Source organism: Rhinolophus sinicus, chromosome 2 (genome assembly GCF_057876585.1).
Source record: "Rhinolophus sinicus isolate RSI-liver-muscle chromosome 2, RSI-T2T, whole genome shotgun sequence".
Taxonomy (NCBI): Eukaryota; Metazoa; Chordata; class Mammalia; order Chiroptera; family Rhinolophidae; genus Rhinolophus; species Rhinolophus sinicus.
Window position 1 is genome coordinate 137,750,131 of NC_142502.1, and position 16,155 is coordinate 137,766,285.

General features: G+C 41.8%; 1 protein-coding gene across 4 annotated transcripts in view; it reads right to left on the reverse strand.

The window, feature by feature from the left end:
• Positions 1–3,145: 3,145 nt before the first annotated feature.
• ALMS1 (ALMS1 centrosome and basal body associated protein) overlaps positions 3,146–16,155 on the reverse strand; it is a 142,576-nt gene continuing 129,566 nt past the window's right edge. For 3 of the 4 annotated variants that reach the window (XM_074332177.2, XM_074332174.2, XM_019712865.3), the window contains 7 exons: positions 15,800–15,920; positions 14,589–14,792; positions 13,952–14,181; positions 13,021–13,204; positions 12,025–12,088; positions 4,604–4,703; positions 3,146–3,508 (listed from right to left, as the gene is read on the reverse strand). In XM_074332177.2, coding sequence (XP_074188278.2) covers positions 3,464–3,508; positions 4,604–4,703; positions 12,025–12,088; positions 13,021–13,204; positions 13,952–14,181; positions 14,589–14,792; positions 15,800–15,920 — 948 coding nt within the window. In that variant the 3' untranslated portion in view covers positions 3,146–3,463. The remainder of the gene's footprint in view (positions 3,509–4,603; positions 4,704–12,024; positions 12,089–13,020; positions 13,205–13,951; positions 14,182–14,588; positions 14,793–15,799; positions 15,921–16,155) is intronic. The other variant, XM_074332176.2, reaches the window with a different exon arrangement.

Genomic DNA, 16,155 nt, shown 5'->3' on the forward strand with positions numbered 1-16,155 from the left:
CTTGTTTACAGTTCTCTACTATTATGAAGAATGTTGTTGGGAGCTTTTCTGGGGCTGATAGCTGGTGTGCCTTTTTCCCCAGAACGCAGACTTAGAATTAATTGCAGGTTGCAGGGTGAATACAAACCTCCTCAAGCGGCACGTGAATTTCATTTGATCCACATCCAGTGTCAACACTTCAGTGTCAGACTTAAAAATTTTTGCCAACCCAGTCAGTGTAAAGAGGTATTTTTATTCTAATAATGTGTACTTCCCTAATGATAAAGTTGAGCAAATTTTCGTATTTTTACAGGCCAGTTGTGTTAGTTGTCCTGTGCAACTGCCTGCTTATGTTTTATTTAGCTTGTCTTCCTATAGATTGCCTTTAAAAAAAATTTACTCATAGGTGTTCTTTATATATTTTGGCTATAACCCTTTGTTGGTTATATATGCGGCAATTATCTTCTCCCATTTGTGCCTTGCAGTTTCACCGACTTCATGTGTTCTTCGATGAACAAAATTTTTACATTTTATCAATTGAATTTATCAGTATTTTTCTTTATGGTTTAAATTTTTTTTGTGTGCCTTGACATTTTTAAGTTCCTAGAGACACTCTCCTATATTTACTTTTAGTGTTTTAATGTTTTGCCTTTCACATTCAAGTCTTTAATTTTTCAGTGTTTGTTTTTTTTCAACCTCTGTCTGAGTTATATATGTACCTGCCTATTTTAAAGAGAGTGCTATGGATTTGTGATGTGCAAGAGCAGCCCGACACTTCCCCCTGCGCACATACTTCCACTTCTTAATCGAGCTTGTGCGGCTCCTTCCTGCCTGTTGCCTACCCCCCAGGAGGCTGAGGCCACGTCTCCACCACGCACATGCACCCTTCCTGTTCCACGGCTTCCCAAAGAGGATAGGTCCCTGTTTGGGGTCCGTCAATATTCTGTGCTTAAGCTAAGCTACATAGTAAAACTATGATTATATCTCCTCTTGTGTAGGTGTTTGCTTTGTATTTTTTCCCTTGGAACGGGTAATTATCTGTTATTGGTTGTTGTTCAGTTTTCTATGTATTTATCACTTATTCAACCGCCAACTCCGTCAGATGTTTCCATATGTCTTCACGACATTCAGGGGCCTCCCGTAACCTACCCGTTAGAGCTCCCTAAAGTCTCTCCCAGAGCCCCTGGTCTCAAATCTGGACTGATCACCTTCTGCACGCCCTTCAACAAATCCTTACTGAGTCACAGTGTTCTAGGCCCTGGCAAAACAAAAGGAACAAGGCAGGTATGATTCCTGCCTTCACAGCGCTTACTATCTAACCGGAGAGTCAGGAAATCATGGGTTTTCTTTCCTAGTATTTGCTGGGGTCTGGAGTTGACGCCTACCTGTCCTAAGATGGCACTAGGGGTGTGTCTCCTGAGTATGAAGGCTGCTCCCTGGTTTCCTCCCTGGCCAAAGCTCCCAGCCTAAGTCAGGGACTGACAGTGGGTCCCCACGAGCACTTTCCCACTTTTTCTCAATGGGACCCTGTGTCATGAAGTTAGAGTAGGAGTATTTTTAGTTCAGCGCCATCTGCCCCATGGTTAGTTGGGGCTCAGGACTTGGATTCTGATGGTGCACTGCCTCAGGGGGAGCAATGGTAAGGCTGGGCGGACGCTGCGATGAGAATGGGTCAGGGATCCTAGGCACATGTGACTCTGGTCACACCTCCGGGGACATGCTGGGCCCAAACCCCAGGCAGAAGTCTAGAAAGCGGGGCTGGCCTCAGAAGGGGCTCTATTTCCTCTAAGTCCAGAGAACAGCCTCAGATTTCATCTGTGCAACAAGACTTTCCAGAGTAAAGGTACCAGCAGCAGAGGAAAGAGCAAGGAGGACAAGGAAAAGAAGAAACAAAGGGAGGACTTACCCTAGTGCCTAAGGAGGAGTTGGTTTGCACTTCTGGGTTTTTTCTGGCCAACTATGGAAAGACACGTAGGAGAGGAGCAGATAGGACTAGGGCTGCAGACCAAGAAAACGAAGAACCCATAGCTCTGTGCCTTGTGACTGTAACCCCCTTAAAATGCAGCCCAGTCAGATTTGGAAAATGAGCCAGCCTTGGGGGAGGTGCTGGAGTTTCCTTAGATCAGAATCTTTACCTTGGACAGGGTGGGGATGGATTCTAAACAACTCTCACTTTCTGTCTGTGTTCTGAGTAGTAACTTCCCACAACCTTTCACAACCTTCTGGTCAAGTTAAACTTCATCTTCAATTTTCCTTCCCTGCCCACATCATTTGGGAGAGCTCTGAGAAAAAAACATGGTTTGGTAAAATGTGTTTTTTGGTTTGCTCCAGTGAAATCCTGTGGTTGTTGGTTTTTTTTCAAGTCACAGCCCTTGAGAGCTGAAAGGGGGCTTACACATGTTAACCCTCTCATTGTACAGGTAAACTGGCCCGCAGGGGTTAATTATCTTGTCCAGTACGACAGGGAAGAACTAGGAGTTCTCACGCACGCACACACGCACCGTCGGATCTTTTCTCTGAGCCTTCTTCACCGTCTCCTTCTGAGTTAGGGAGTCTAGGTGGCATCATTTGAAAGCTCTGAGTTGTGCTTGGTGGCAGGGCCTGCTCTTTGATATGTCCTCTCAGGAAGCTCTCTGGGGAGGCAACTGGCCCCTACTGCCCTGCTGGAGCTTCGCTGAACTCAGAATAAGCCTGCTTAGCACCCTCCCCTGCTCGACTTTGAGCCTCAGCTGTAATTCCAGGTGCTTTCTGTGCATTATCACATATATTAACTCCTGCTTTTCAGAAGTGGTTTTCTAGGTTATGAACACTGATAAATGGTCTGAGGCTTCCGTCCTGAAAACAAGAGGGTGGGTGGAGGAAAATTCACCAAAGGCCTTTCGTCCCGGCATGCAAAGCGGTTGGGATGAGGCTAAGGGGAGGTTCGGGATCCACGGTGCTGGGGGCTCTGGGCATGCCCAGCGGGTACCCTCACCAGACACCCTCCCCACAAAGCCTACCATAGCGCTCTTGCCACGTTGAGCTATGTTTCTAGAGAAAGGCTGCATTTCATTCTCACAGCCCATTTTCCTTGATTGATGCTTTTTAATGGAGGCTCCTGGGGTGGGTGGAACAATTGCTCCCTGCACATCTCCAGATGCGAAAGAAATGATCCTTTGTTGCTTGGTTTACGATGAATCAATAAGAAGTCATTTATTTTCTAAACGTATAAAAACACATACAAAAAGGGTCTAATTCTTGGCTAGAATTAAGAGATAATATAGTTGTAACAAACATCCCTGTGGGCAAGGCCATTGCAGAAAGTATTGCTCCTAAACCACAAATTCTCTTAATCACCCCTCTGTTCCAGACTCTTCAGAAGGTTACCACTTCTAAATTACACATGGACAAAGAGTTTTATTAAACCATACTCATGAAAGTAAGAATTGTGCTTCTTCAGGTTGATAAAATAAAATTTGAAGGCTCTGAGGAAAATAATCTTATGTCAGTCCCAGGGAACTTTTCTCCCCAAGAGTTGATTGGTCACTTTCTGTGGAAGAAAAGAAAGGCAGGAAAGAAGTCAGAAACTGTTGCTATGAGAGGCAGACAGGCACTCTTTACCCCAGACATATTGCTGAGGAGACCAGTGTGGCTCTCCCCAAATCTTGTTTATCTTCCCCAGCTACAGAAACTGTAGTAATTATACAAAAAATGCTTCCTGAAGTGTTTAAGGGAAGATGATCTATACTCAGTATCGATTATTTCTATACAGACACAGATAAATCTGTAATCCTGGTAGACTAATGCATCCGTCAGTTCACAAACACACCAGCACAAGGAGAGGCCTGATGCTTACACACCACACAGGCCGTGCAGTGCCTGGGCCTCTCCACTTGAGGGAGCCCAGCCCGAGCTCTGGGGTGCACTCCAGAAACAGTTTCAAATCCCACGTCGGTCTGGTAGGAACTTGCTTTTTGGTACTGACTTTCAGAGTCTTCTGGAGGGGAAGTGAGGGGGTTGGGAAGGAAATGAGGGCAGTGAAGGATATGGACCGTCAGGCACAGTGGCCTGTCTGGTTTCTCAAGGAACTGACTGCTAGCAAGTCCCCTGGCCTGTGAGGTTCTGGGCCCTGCACCCCGGTCTCCCTGGGGCTGTGGGCAGGAAAGGGTAGTGGCAGCTCTGACTTCGTAAGCCACCGACTCTTAAGCTATCCCCGGATGTTTTCCAGTTTATTTTAAAAGTTCTAGAGGCACCTGATTTACCCACAGGGGCAGAAAGCTACCATCTGGGACTCTGGAATGCAAACCCAAGGATTCTCATAGGTTTGAATATTACCTCCATGACATGTGTCTAAACTGATGCCTAAGGATGAAATTTGGCTTCATTCCAAATGTATGCCTGGAAGCTGCCTATCTTATATTTGCCTTTTTATTTTTAGAAATGAAATCTATGTTTAGACTTATTTTTAGATTTGAAAACTGCCAGTCACAGGTGCGTTTATCGTCTAAATTTCAGCAGTGGTACAATGCATCAGGAGCTTAAGTTCACCCCCCAAATGTCATTAATTCAAACAAGTCAGATGTGCTTCTCTCAGTTTCTGTTTCCCCTGATAAACTTAATCAATCCCACTCTAAGGCTGACTGACCTTTTTATAGAGCTGGGCTCGCAGCCGGTACGACTTATATTCCGATCTCCTCTTCTCTTCTTCTCTCTTTTTCTGTATTTCTGGAAGCTGCTCATAAATCCTTAGAAATGGCACCAATGGAAAGACAGAAAGCAATGGGGTTACCAAACTCCAGAGACACACGAGCTCTTCTCACCACATCTCCCTAAGCTCTACTGCTCTTAAGGCCTTCAGGCCTTCACAGACAGGCTCTGGGCCCCTGTTGTGCTCCCATCTGCCTGTTAGACACTGGCCCGGGGAGCTTATGATCAGGAAGGAAGACAGATAAATAAAAACACAATAAAACCCTGCTAATAGTGGTTAGTGCTGGGAAAGGAGTGGGAGAAAGGGGTGGAGATAAACGGCTTTTCACTCTATATGCAAAAATGTATACTTTTAATAGGAGATAATGAACGTGTATTACTATTCTATTTTTAAACATAAGGGAAATATCGGGAAAGAAAAGTACTATAAGGGTCATATCACCAAAATGCTACACAGAGTGACAGGAAAAGAAGAAACTTATTCTGACTGAAGGAGGTCAGGGAAGACCAGAGAAGAGATTAAGCTTGAGATGGGTCTTGAAAAATAGAAGCAGATAGGGAGTCAAGGCTTCCCCGAGAGGAGTGAGTGGAGTAGGTGGGAAGCGGATGGGGTGAAGGTGAGGTGGGCTGAGGAGGGCCGTTAGCCAGGTGAAAACTGTGGGCTCTGTCCTATCTGAGATGGTGCCACTGGTTCTAAGTAGGGAGGAACATGATCAAACATGCATTTGATAAATATACCCTAAATGGAAATAATCTAAATTTCCAACAAAAAACAGTTAAACAGATTATGGAATTATTACAAAACATTAAAAAAGATGTTTCGAAGAATTTTTAATGATATGTGGACATGTTCACAATATAATGTTGAGCAAAAAAAAACAGGCTACAAACCTGTATATACCGGGAGTGCCAAAAAAATGTATGCAAGTGGACACTTTGGTCAACATTGCTCAAGCAGTACCGTATTTCCCTGAAAATAAGACCTAATAGGAAAATAAGCCCTAGCATGATTTTTCAGGATGCTTGTAATATAAGCCCTACCCCCAAAATAAACCCCAGTTAAGATCGTCAGCCAGACGGATGCATTTAGTATGTCCATTGCAACACATGACGGACATACTTAATTATAAAATAATAATATTAATATATAATTAAATAAATAAATAATATTGACTTAATACTTAAAATAAATGATAATATAAATTATAATTAAGTATTTGTAAATACCCAAGTGGGAGACTTTGGACGAGAGGTAAACGCCTATGTAAACATGAACTCGAGACCAATCGGAGCATAGACACAACACATGAGTAACATGCGCACTTGGTAACGAATGGACGTGGTTGTGTCTAATATGAATCTTCATAATTCAATATGTCGTGTGTTGCAAGGGACGTATTTAATGCACTTGTGTGAAATAAAGAAATGTTTTCTGAATTTTGGTTGCCTACAATTTTTCATCACTTTTGTGTGGACCACCATTCTTAACTGTCATCATTTTTGTTGCCACTCCTGTCTCATAAGTCTTCAATTAACACTTGATTTAATGATAGATTTAAAGGGAATAATATTTTGACCCCCAGATGAGTGCAAAAACAGCTATTCCGTGAGTATAAGAAAGGAATCGTGGAGGACTCCCGGGGCAAGAATCTTACGGCTTTCTGCAAAGAGAAGTTGGATCTCTGATGGCCCGAAAATGGCAAGCAGAGTACGATAACCTCAGTCAACAGGTGGACAAGGGAAATGCTATGAAGCACAAGTGTGGATCAGGTCGGCAACCATTATTTCCTGAGCTGGAAGACATCATCTGTGAATGGATTGCTGACACGAGAGCAAAAGCTTTGGTTGTGCACAGGGCTGATACTCAAGCATTTGCCCTTGCAATGGCACCACAGTTAGAAATATCCCCAGAAGAATTCAAAGCATCACAACACCGGCTGGATGGCTTCCTTCAGCGATATGAACTGTCTCTAAGATCGACAACACTGTTCATGCTGGCAGATACTGAAGTTATTTAACGTGCACTTGCGTTCAAGTCCTTTGTTGATGGCATCGACTTTTCTAAATACCACCTCTCCAACATGATTGCTATGGATGAAACTGCAGTGTTTATGGGCCAAGGATCTCAAACGACAATTGGTCAGAGGGGTGCCTCGTCAATCTACATTCCCTCCACTGGTTATGAAAGTGCATGTTACCTGTATTTTAGAAATTCGTCTGGATGGAAAGAAAGCCCCACCTCTAATCATCACTAAGGGCAAGAAAGATAAGGTTGAACGTGTTTCAGACATTTATGTTCTTGAAACCGAAAAAGCCTGTTGCACACAAGCAGTTATAAGGAAATGGGTCAATTGAATGCTGCCACTTGTTTTGCGAGGTGGCCAAAGGGATCTGCTAGTCTGGGATTCAGCCAGCACTCACTGTGCTAAAAACATGAAGAAGTTCCTTGCAGAGAGGAGAATAGATGACATAATGATTCCCGCAGGAATGACTGACTATCTTCAGACTCTTGATATTGTAATAAACAAGCCATTCAAGGGCCATTTGTGTATGGAAATCAATGACTACAATGAAAATAGAATGGAGACAAATCAGCGTGGAAACTTTGTGAGGCCTAGCCTGCAAGAGGTCGTGACGTGGGTGAAAAATTCATGGGATAAAATCACTGACAGCTGTGTTGCCAATGCACTACGAGCAGGCTAAATGGACAAGAAGTGCTCATTTAAGGAGAGCTCTATTGCTGGACATGAGAGATTGGGGCCAATGGTTCTACAGGAAATGGAGTCGCAAGAAATTCAAGCCGGAATTCGGGATTTGGAGAGTTATGATGATGTTCCAGAAGATGACATGACTGTATTTGAATAAATGTAGATTGCTGCACATGAAAAAATAAGACATCCCCTGAAAATACACTCTAATTCGTCTTTTGGAGCAAAAATTAATATAAGACCCGGTCTTATTTTCAGAGAAATACAGTAGTTCGCCGTAATCATAAGTGTCTGGACGCTGATGGTGACCACTTTGAGCACCTCTTGTAACAGCATAAATAAAATGTGGTTTGTATTCACCTTCTGTTATCGGTATATATTGAGTATTACAATTTTAATACAGTTTTCCTTTCTTAAAATGTATATACAATTTTTTTTGGCACCGTCTGTATATAGTTTGATCAATTTGGGGGAAAAAATGTGTGTTAATATGGGTCTCTGCAAAACCTCCACTCCTGCCAGAAATAGGAATAGTATTACTTATGTTTAGATGGAAGGATTACAAGTGATATTTATTTTATTTCTACTTTTCTCTACATTTTTCAAAGTTTTCTATAATCTGAAAAAAAATCATTGGAAATGATGCAGAGGCCCTGTGGATTAGATTAGAGAAGGCAGAGAGTGAGCAGAACGGGGAGAATAGCAGTCCTGTGTGAGTGGAGGCCAGCCCACTTCAAGGCAGTGGGGAATGGGTTCCAGAGCAATCAGGAAGCCGACTCTCTAGCCTATGCTGGCTGGCTGCATGTGCAGTGATGGGTAACATGGCTGCAGGGGACCGCTCCCCAGCTCCCTAGCTGGGTGAGTGGGTGTCCCAAGCAAGCGCGGAGTGGAGAAGGGGAAGTTCCATTTTGGCATGATCACTAACTGTAAGCACAAAAGTGGCGATCAGGAAAGAGACCAAAGAGGAACAAATACACATTTTTAGAAGTCACTGTTTGCGAACACTACAATAAGCTATCACCTCACATTTGTTAGAATGGCTATTATAAAAAAATAAATGATAGATAATGCTGGTGAGAATGTAGAGAAAAGGGAACCTTGTGCACTATTGGTGATAATGTAAATTGGTGCCACTATGAAAAACAGTATGGAGGTTCCTCAAAAAACTAAACATAGGACTACCTTATGATCCAGCAAGCCTACATCCAGGTATGCATCTGAAGGAGATGAAATCACTGTCTTAAAGACACGTTCATTGCTCCATTATTCACAATAGTGAAGACATTGAAACAATGTAAGTGTCCATCGATGGATGAATGATACACAATGAAATACTGAATTATTCAGCCACAAAAAAGAAGGAAATCCTGCCATTTGCAAAAAACCTAGATGGACCTTGAGGGAAATATGCTAAGTGAAATAAGTCAGACAGAGAAATAAGTCAGACAGTGATATCACACTGCTTTTAGAAGTAGAATCTAAAAACATCAAACTCGTAGAAACAGAATAGAATGACGCTTGTCAGGGGCTGAGGGATGGGAGAAAGAGGAGATGTTGGTCAAAGAGTACCAACTTTTATAGTAGGAATAAGTTCTAGGAAGCTAATGGACAGTGTGGTGACTCTAGTTAACAATACTGTATTGTATACTTGGAAAGTTGCTATGAGGGTAGAGCTTCAATGTTCTCACCACAATGACAAGAACGACAAACGGTAATTACGTGAGGTGAACGATTTTTTAATTGACCATACTGTGGTAAACATTTTGCAATATATACTACCTGTATCAAATCATCCTATTTTATACCTTCAACTTACACAATGTTATATGTCAATTATATCTCAGTAAAGCTGAAAAGAAAAGTCACTGTTAGAGAAGGGATAACAAAAGAAAAGAAGAGTTAAAGAAGAGTTATCACGAGAACGTGTGGTGTGAAGGGAAAATCTGCATGGACCAAGACTATTCCAGGAATGCTGGGAGCCAGAAGAATCAGAGTAACCAGAAACTATGTTTTGGAAATGGCTCCTTGAAAGCAATTATTAAATATTACTGAAACTGTCCATCTGCTCGTGGTCTGGAGTCAGTTATCGTTCATCTCTGGCACCTAGTCTAGTGCCTGGCACATACATTAAGAAATGAATGAAATAATTTCTCTTGAAGGACACACTGGAAGAAATGTGTCCAGTTAAAAGAGTCAAGTTTTCTCTTCTCCAAATCCTTTCTTCTCACCAGAAACCTTTAAACATCTTTGGCAGAGGTAGGCAATGAGTGAAGATGATGAGTAACACAGAGATCCAGAGGTACTGGATGGGGAGCTCTCACCCCTGCTGTGGCCCTGACTTGCTGGGCTATTTCCTCTCTCTGGGTTGCAGTTTCCTAACAATTAAGGGTGGACGAGATGGTCTCTAAGATCCCATTCAACTCCATGATTCTCAGATGGAAGTGGATGGCTTCCTTGAAAAGGGGTCAGATGGGTCCTAGACTTATCAGGGTGATTATTTCATAAGTTAAGTAATTGTCTAATCACTAAGTTGTACATCTGAAACTAATATAATATTGTACGTCAACTGTAATTGAAAAAGAAAAAAAAAGGGGGGCCATACCAGAAATAAAATTGAATAGAAGCAATGTAATAAAATGGTGTCAATTTAAAACCTGAGTCTCTTCCCAGAGATGGGTACGTATCCATTTCTACAACTATGATTATGTTTTAAAGCACTGACACCTTACAGAAGGCACCTGCCACTCTTCCTGCCGGCAGCCCTCATGGTCCCTCCCGGCCAGAGCTCCTTACCGAGGTGAGAATGTAATCAGCTGCCACAGAGTGAACACTGTAATTTCCCCTAATTCAATTTTGCGACAGAATGAAGAACTGGTTTTCATACTTTTTTTGGACTTAGGACCCCTTTATACGCCTAAAAACTGAGGCCCATTTTGGTCAATGTGAATTTTATATATCCATACTTACTGTATTAGAAATTAAAACTAAACATTTTAAGTCTAAGTATTGGGAGGTACTCAAGCTCATAATGGTAAACACGAGTTTCCTAGAGTTCTATTCTTTGCTTGAAAGCTCAAATTTTCTCTTTGGCAACAAATACTCTCAGCTGTTTTCCCTGAAGTGACAGATTCACTTCTCCATTTTTCAAGAAAATGCCTGTCATATACCCATGTCAGAATTATCAGTTTTATCTGTCATTCTTTCAAGTAAAAGCTGTGTACTATGATAAAGGCAGCTAGTTCAGCTTGCCCCACAAACCCTGGCGGAAGTGCTCTTCCTGGAGCCAATCATCGATGCTGGCCCGCAGCAGGAGTGCTGTGTGTACTTCCGGTACAGCACTGGCAGGGGCTCTGAAGACTCCACGGCCTACCAGGCCAGCACAGATTGGTGCTACTGTCTCAAAAAGTGTTAAGGCACCAGCAGTTTTACCTCTCCACCCATTACTTCCACACCAGTGCAAATGTCAACACAGTGAAAAAGGCACAGAACATCCTGGTATTATTTTGAGATTCATTTTGACCTGGCAAATCCCCTGAAAGGGTCCCAGCAACTTCTAGAGGTCCGCGTCCACACTTGGAGGACCACTTGGTTAAAGCATCACTCTGAATTACATCTAAGGAAAGGGTTTACTAAATGGCAAGTAAAAACAAAATTTCAAGAGGAATGCTTTAGTTACCTAAAATAAACTCTTTTCAAGCCTATGCTGACTATAAAACTGTTCTTATTTAAGGAGGTAGCTAATGAACCCTAAACGGTAACTCTTAACTAAGTTATTCCATGGCATTCTCATGATCAATATACGCGTATCTCTAATTAATTAATTAACAGTTAATGCACGCAATGGCATAAAATTCAAAAAGTATAAAAAGGCAAAAAATTAGTCTTTTCTCCTACTTCTGAACCCTAGTCACTCAGTTCTTTTCCCTAAAGGCAACCAGTATTTCCAGTTTTTTGTGCTTCCTTCCAGAGATATTCTATGCATATAAAGTACCGTATTTTGCCACGTATAATGTGCTCCCGTGTATAATGCGCACCCATGTTTTTGGCCCAAACTTTCAAGGAAACGGAATTAATATTACTCATGTATAATGAGCAACCTTATTTTTCCCTCACAAATTTGGGCAAAAACGTATGCATTATACACGGCAAAATACGGTATTTGCATCTATATAAACATAAGTACTTCTTTTTAAAGACTATAAATAGTAGCAGTACACACATGCTTCTGAAACCTGATTTTTTTTTAAGCTTAACTTAATGTGTCTTAGAGAGTATTCCATTATTTCTCACTGTATTGGATAAATGCCTAGAAATGGGATTGCCTAGAGAAAGGGTAAGGCCCCACATAAATATTTAATTCCAAATATTCTTTGTTTACATTTAGGTTTCTAATAAAGACGAGTCTGACTAAGGCATGAAAATTAGTGGGGATTCTTTGTATCTTTTGTACACAAGTCATCCATACCATAATCTGCTACCTAGTTTTCTTTTCTTTTTTAGAGCCATACGTGAGAAACTACTTTCCCAACTCATTTTCTTATAATGTTTTAACTTGAGCAGAATGCCTTTATTCTGGGGGCAAGCCAGAGCTCTTGGCCACTTGGTGGCCTGTTTTGTGCTTTTGTAATTACTCTTATTCTTTTGGCCTTACCGTTTGGACCTCTGAATCATTTCCTTCTTGCCAATAGGCCTGTCCTTCTGGGCAGCCAGGAAGCCTAAGCAAGAGAAGAGGGGGATTTCAGTGGATAGTGAGTTAACAAGGAAGGCTGTGGTGTGCAGGAGCTGTGAGCGGGAGTTGCCAGGACTTTGTGCTGCTTCTGGGAGCTGACAGTGATGGGTGGTCAGCGATGGCCAAGGCCAAGGCCAGGGTTAGACTATGGTGACTGTGACAGCAGCCTGCCTCCTGAAGACAACACTCCGTGGCACAGACTCGAGAGTGTAAACTGAAACACCACCAGTTTATAGGTAAGGCGGTGACGAAAGCATTAGGTAATACTTTCTAGTTTTCACAGCTGTCATATATTATTTTATTGAGATATTACACCTAGCATAATTGTTAAGAGCACAGACGCTGGAATCAGCCCAGCTGGGTTAAAAATCCCAGCTTATTAGGTGTGTAATCTTGGGCATGGTACTTAATCTCTCTTTGCCTCAGTTTCCTCACCTGTAAAATAGAGATATTAATAGTATCTACCTCAGAGAGGTGTTGTAAGCATTAAATGAGAACAGTATCTGGGTAAAACATAAGGGCTACGTAACTATTATTATTATTATTACTATTACCACAACTATTAATATTATTATTGCTAATATTATTGCTACCCTATGAGTAAGTAAGCCTGGAATCAGCCCTCTCTTTAAAGAAAAAAACATTATATTATTTTTAGAACTAACTTGCCCAGACACAGAGCTGGTTTACAAAAACACCCTTCTCACCGCACATTCTCGTATTTAAGATTCGGTGACAGAGCAAGAGTAACTGGGCTTATTTGGATCACAAAAGTGCTGATTGCTAGCTAAGGAGATGTGAATCTCAGCAAGCAAAAAGTCACTTTCTGTCCACATAATGCCCGGCATTGAGCAGTGCTCCCAACCAAGAAGCAGATCTTGCCTTCTCTACCCAGTAAGAAGAAAGTGAACAGTGTACCTGTCTTAGGCAGCGGGCGTATGGGGTGCTGGTAGCCCTGCCATTCTCTCACAGTGTTGAACAGGGCCTCCCGCTCACTCTGTAACATGTTCTGCAGCTTCCTCTCCTGCACTATTAACTTGAGGCGTTTTATCCGCTCCCCAGAGCGGGAGATGAAGTCAGGTCTGTGAAGCTGCAGTGACTCCTGAGAAGGAGAAAAAGTGCACATCCTCACATTGACGATGCTACCTGCTGTCCCAGGGCCCAGAGAAACAGTACTTGACCGACAGGTTTGGAGAGTGTGTTTCTAGAGATATTTTCTACTCTATAGAAAATATCTTGAGTTGAAGAATAATCTAACAACTCTCTGTGGGGGAAAGCGCCATAATGGAAATCAGAGGGATCAAAGAAACGCCTTTGGAGTAAGCCAAGAATTAAGACTGTGGCAATTACAACTCTCCCAAATGTCAATGGGATTGAGCTTGGTCCATTGTGCCCCTTTAAATATCCCTTCAAACAAATACATTGCTAAATAACATTTCCTTTCCTTTAGCTCCAAGGGACACATAAACAGACTAGGACCTTTTAAACCCTGTGCTAAACAGAAATAGGAGTTAAATAAATGGAGTAACGATAGAAGGCTGAGGCAAACATGAGGCCTCCAGAGCTCTCCACGTGCAGGTGTCTACGAACCCAAGCAGCAGCATCACAACAGCCTCCCTCTATGACCTTGTCCCCAGGTACTGAGGGTGTTGCATGATTTAAAATGGCTAACAGAGTAAGGCAGCCTTTGGTTAATGACGAACCTGAGGACAGATGAACTACAGAGGTGCTAGAAATGAGGGTCACAAGACCGTACTTCAGAAGACTGTGTCACAGACTTAACTTCTTTCTATCTTGCCCTTTCTTCCCCCTTAAACAGAGGGCTAAAATGAACTCAGTGTAACTGTACCTGTAAGGTCACTCTGACAAATGGCTTCAGCGGGCCCCTGCCTGGGCCTGCAGGTGACCCATGGCTGTCCACGTGCTGGCCCTGCCAGTTCTGTTCCCGTAGTGGCTCCCTCCAGGGCTTCGTGTTGGTTACTGGTGCAAACCAGGAGATACCAGGGCCATAAAGCTTGGGCAGGTTTTCCTTCTTAGGACCAAACTTCACATTTTCCACGGGAACAAACCATGAAACTCCTATAGGAAATATTATCAGAGACATGTGCGTAATATAGGCTCTCAGCAGACTCAGCTGTCAGAGGTCACCATGATGCCCAGGAGTCTGCTTAACTGCAGGTATGACTGTAATTGTAGTGCTAGATACTCTGAAAAAATATACCATATATATATATGTGTATATATATATGTATATATACTATATTAAATATAGTATATATATTATACATATTGTGTGTGTGTGTGTATATATATATATATATATATATATATATATATATATATATATGATATATATTGGCATGATGGTGCTGGGGGAAGGTGGGGGGGGTCACAACAGAGTCACTTAGAAACAAAGAATCTTAGCATTGCAAGAGGCTTGAAATTCACTATTTTTTCTGCTACAAAACCAAGCATTGGAAACTGACCTTCACAACAACTCTGCTTGTTCTTCTTTAACTTTTTGTCCTTAAGGTAACTGGTAAGAAGTCTTTTCTCTTCTATTTTTTCTTCTGACCAAGATGTCACATCACTGTCCTCTTCCACTCTAGTCTCGCTAGAACTTGGAGTTGGGAAAGTCATCCCAACATCTCGAGTGTGTTTTTTGACACCATTTACAATCTCCAAGTTCCCTGAGGGGAAAGATCACAGATGTCTCTGAGAGCAGCCTTGAAAGAAATTTAATTGGCAGATTTATTCACGTCAGTACATGAAAATTTTTTAAGTCTTCAAAAACGCAGGTTTCTGCCTTTGCTGGGTGGGTTGGGGGTATGCAAGGGAGAGAGAAGAAGAGAGGAAAGGTTGGGGGAAGAAGAGGGTATTTCTAAGTCAGTTTAGATACTAGAGGGAAAGAACTACCAATATAGATTTCAATGGGTAAATGATTTCAGTTCTGATCCCAAGAAAAACAGTAAGTGTTTGTGGTCCTACTGGCAGTTGCCCAGGTAAGGAAGAAGTTGACAGATATAAAGACAAGACTTGAGGGGGAAAAAAATCAAGGGGGAAGTTTATTTTTGTTTTATAAAATCAAAAGCTGTAGAAAGGCATGAAATGGAAGGCTTCCTTCCCACTCTCGTTCTCCCTTCACTCAGTTTATAACCCCATGATTCCAGAGAATTTTTTTGCACACATTCAAGCGATTTCTTTCCTTCCTTTATTTTTTAAATACATGTAGTTGCACGCTGTTTTGGACCTTGCTTTTTCTTTCTAATTATATATCTTGGAGAGCCTGCCATATCAATAGAGAGACAGAGCTTCGTCCTTCTATGTAGGATTTCATTATATGGATGTACAATAATTTATTTAACCTAAATAAATCCCAAAAGTAAAAGTGCTGAGTGAAAATAATTTTGATAGAAACTGTTAAATTGCCAGTCCTAGGGGTTGTACTTCCAATTTACACTCCACTAGATGGTATACTCCCAGTAGGTAATCTTATATATATGTAGTACCTATTTCCTTACATTCTTGCCCACAAACTTGTTATTAAACTTCGATTTTTTTTTTGCCAATCTGATAGGTGAAAAATGGCATTTGAATATAGTTTTAATCTTCGTTTATTATGAGTGAGGTTGAGTATCTTATCATGCTTAAGAGCTACTTCTATTTCAATGGAAAGGTTTAAATTCAAATAACTTACCTGCTTGCACACCCTTGTTTAACATATGTACATTCTGGTTGTTGTAAAGGGTAGAGCTCGAGCTCCAGAAACTACTGGTAGAAGATGAAATAGAGTCAGAGGAAATCACATGGTTTGCCACCTAGAAAACACAAGAGACCCTGTTATCATTACCTGCAGTCAATGGCACAATTATACACAGAATAAGGAAACATATGAAGTCACCAAGAAGAGCCCTTTCTAGTCCAATTCAAATTACTGAGACACAGTTTCCAAGAAGCTTGTGACAAGGTGAACATGGTACCACATAATCTATGGTAGGAAGGAGAACGCTGCTGTAGTCGGTTAAGGGCCTGAACTATCTCCAGAGTAAGACC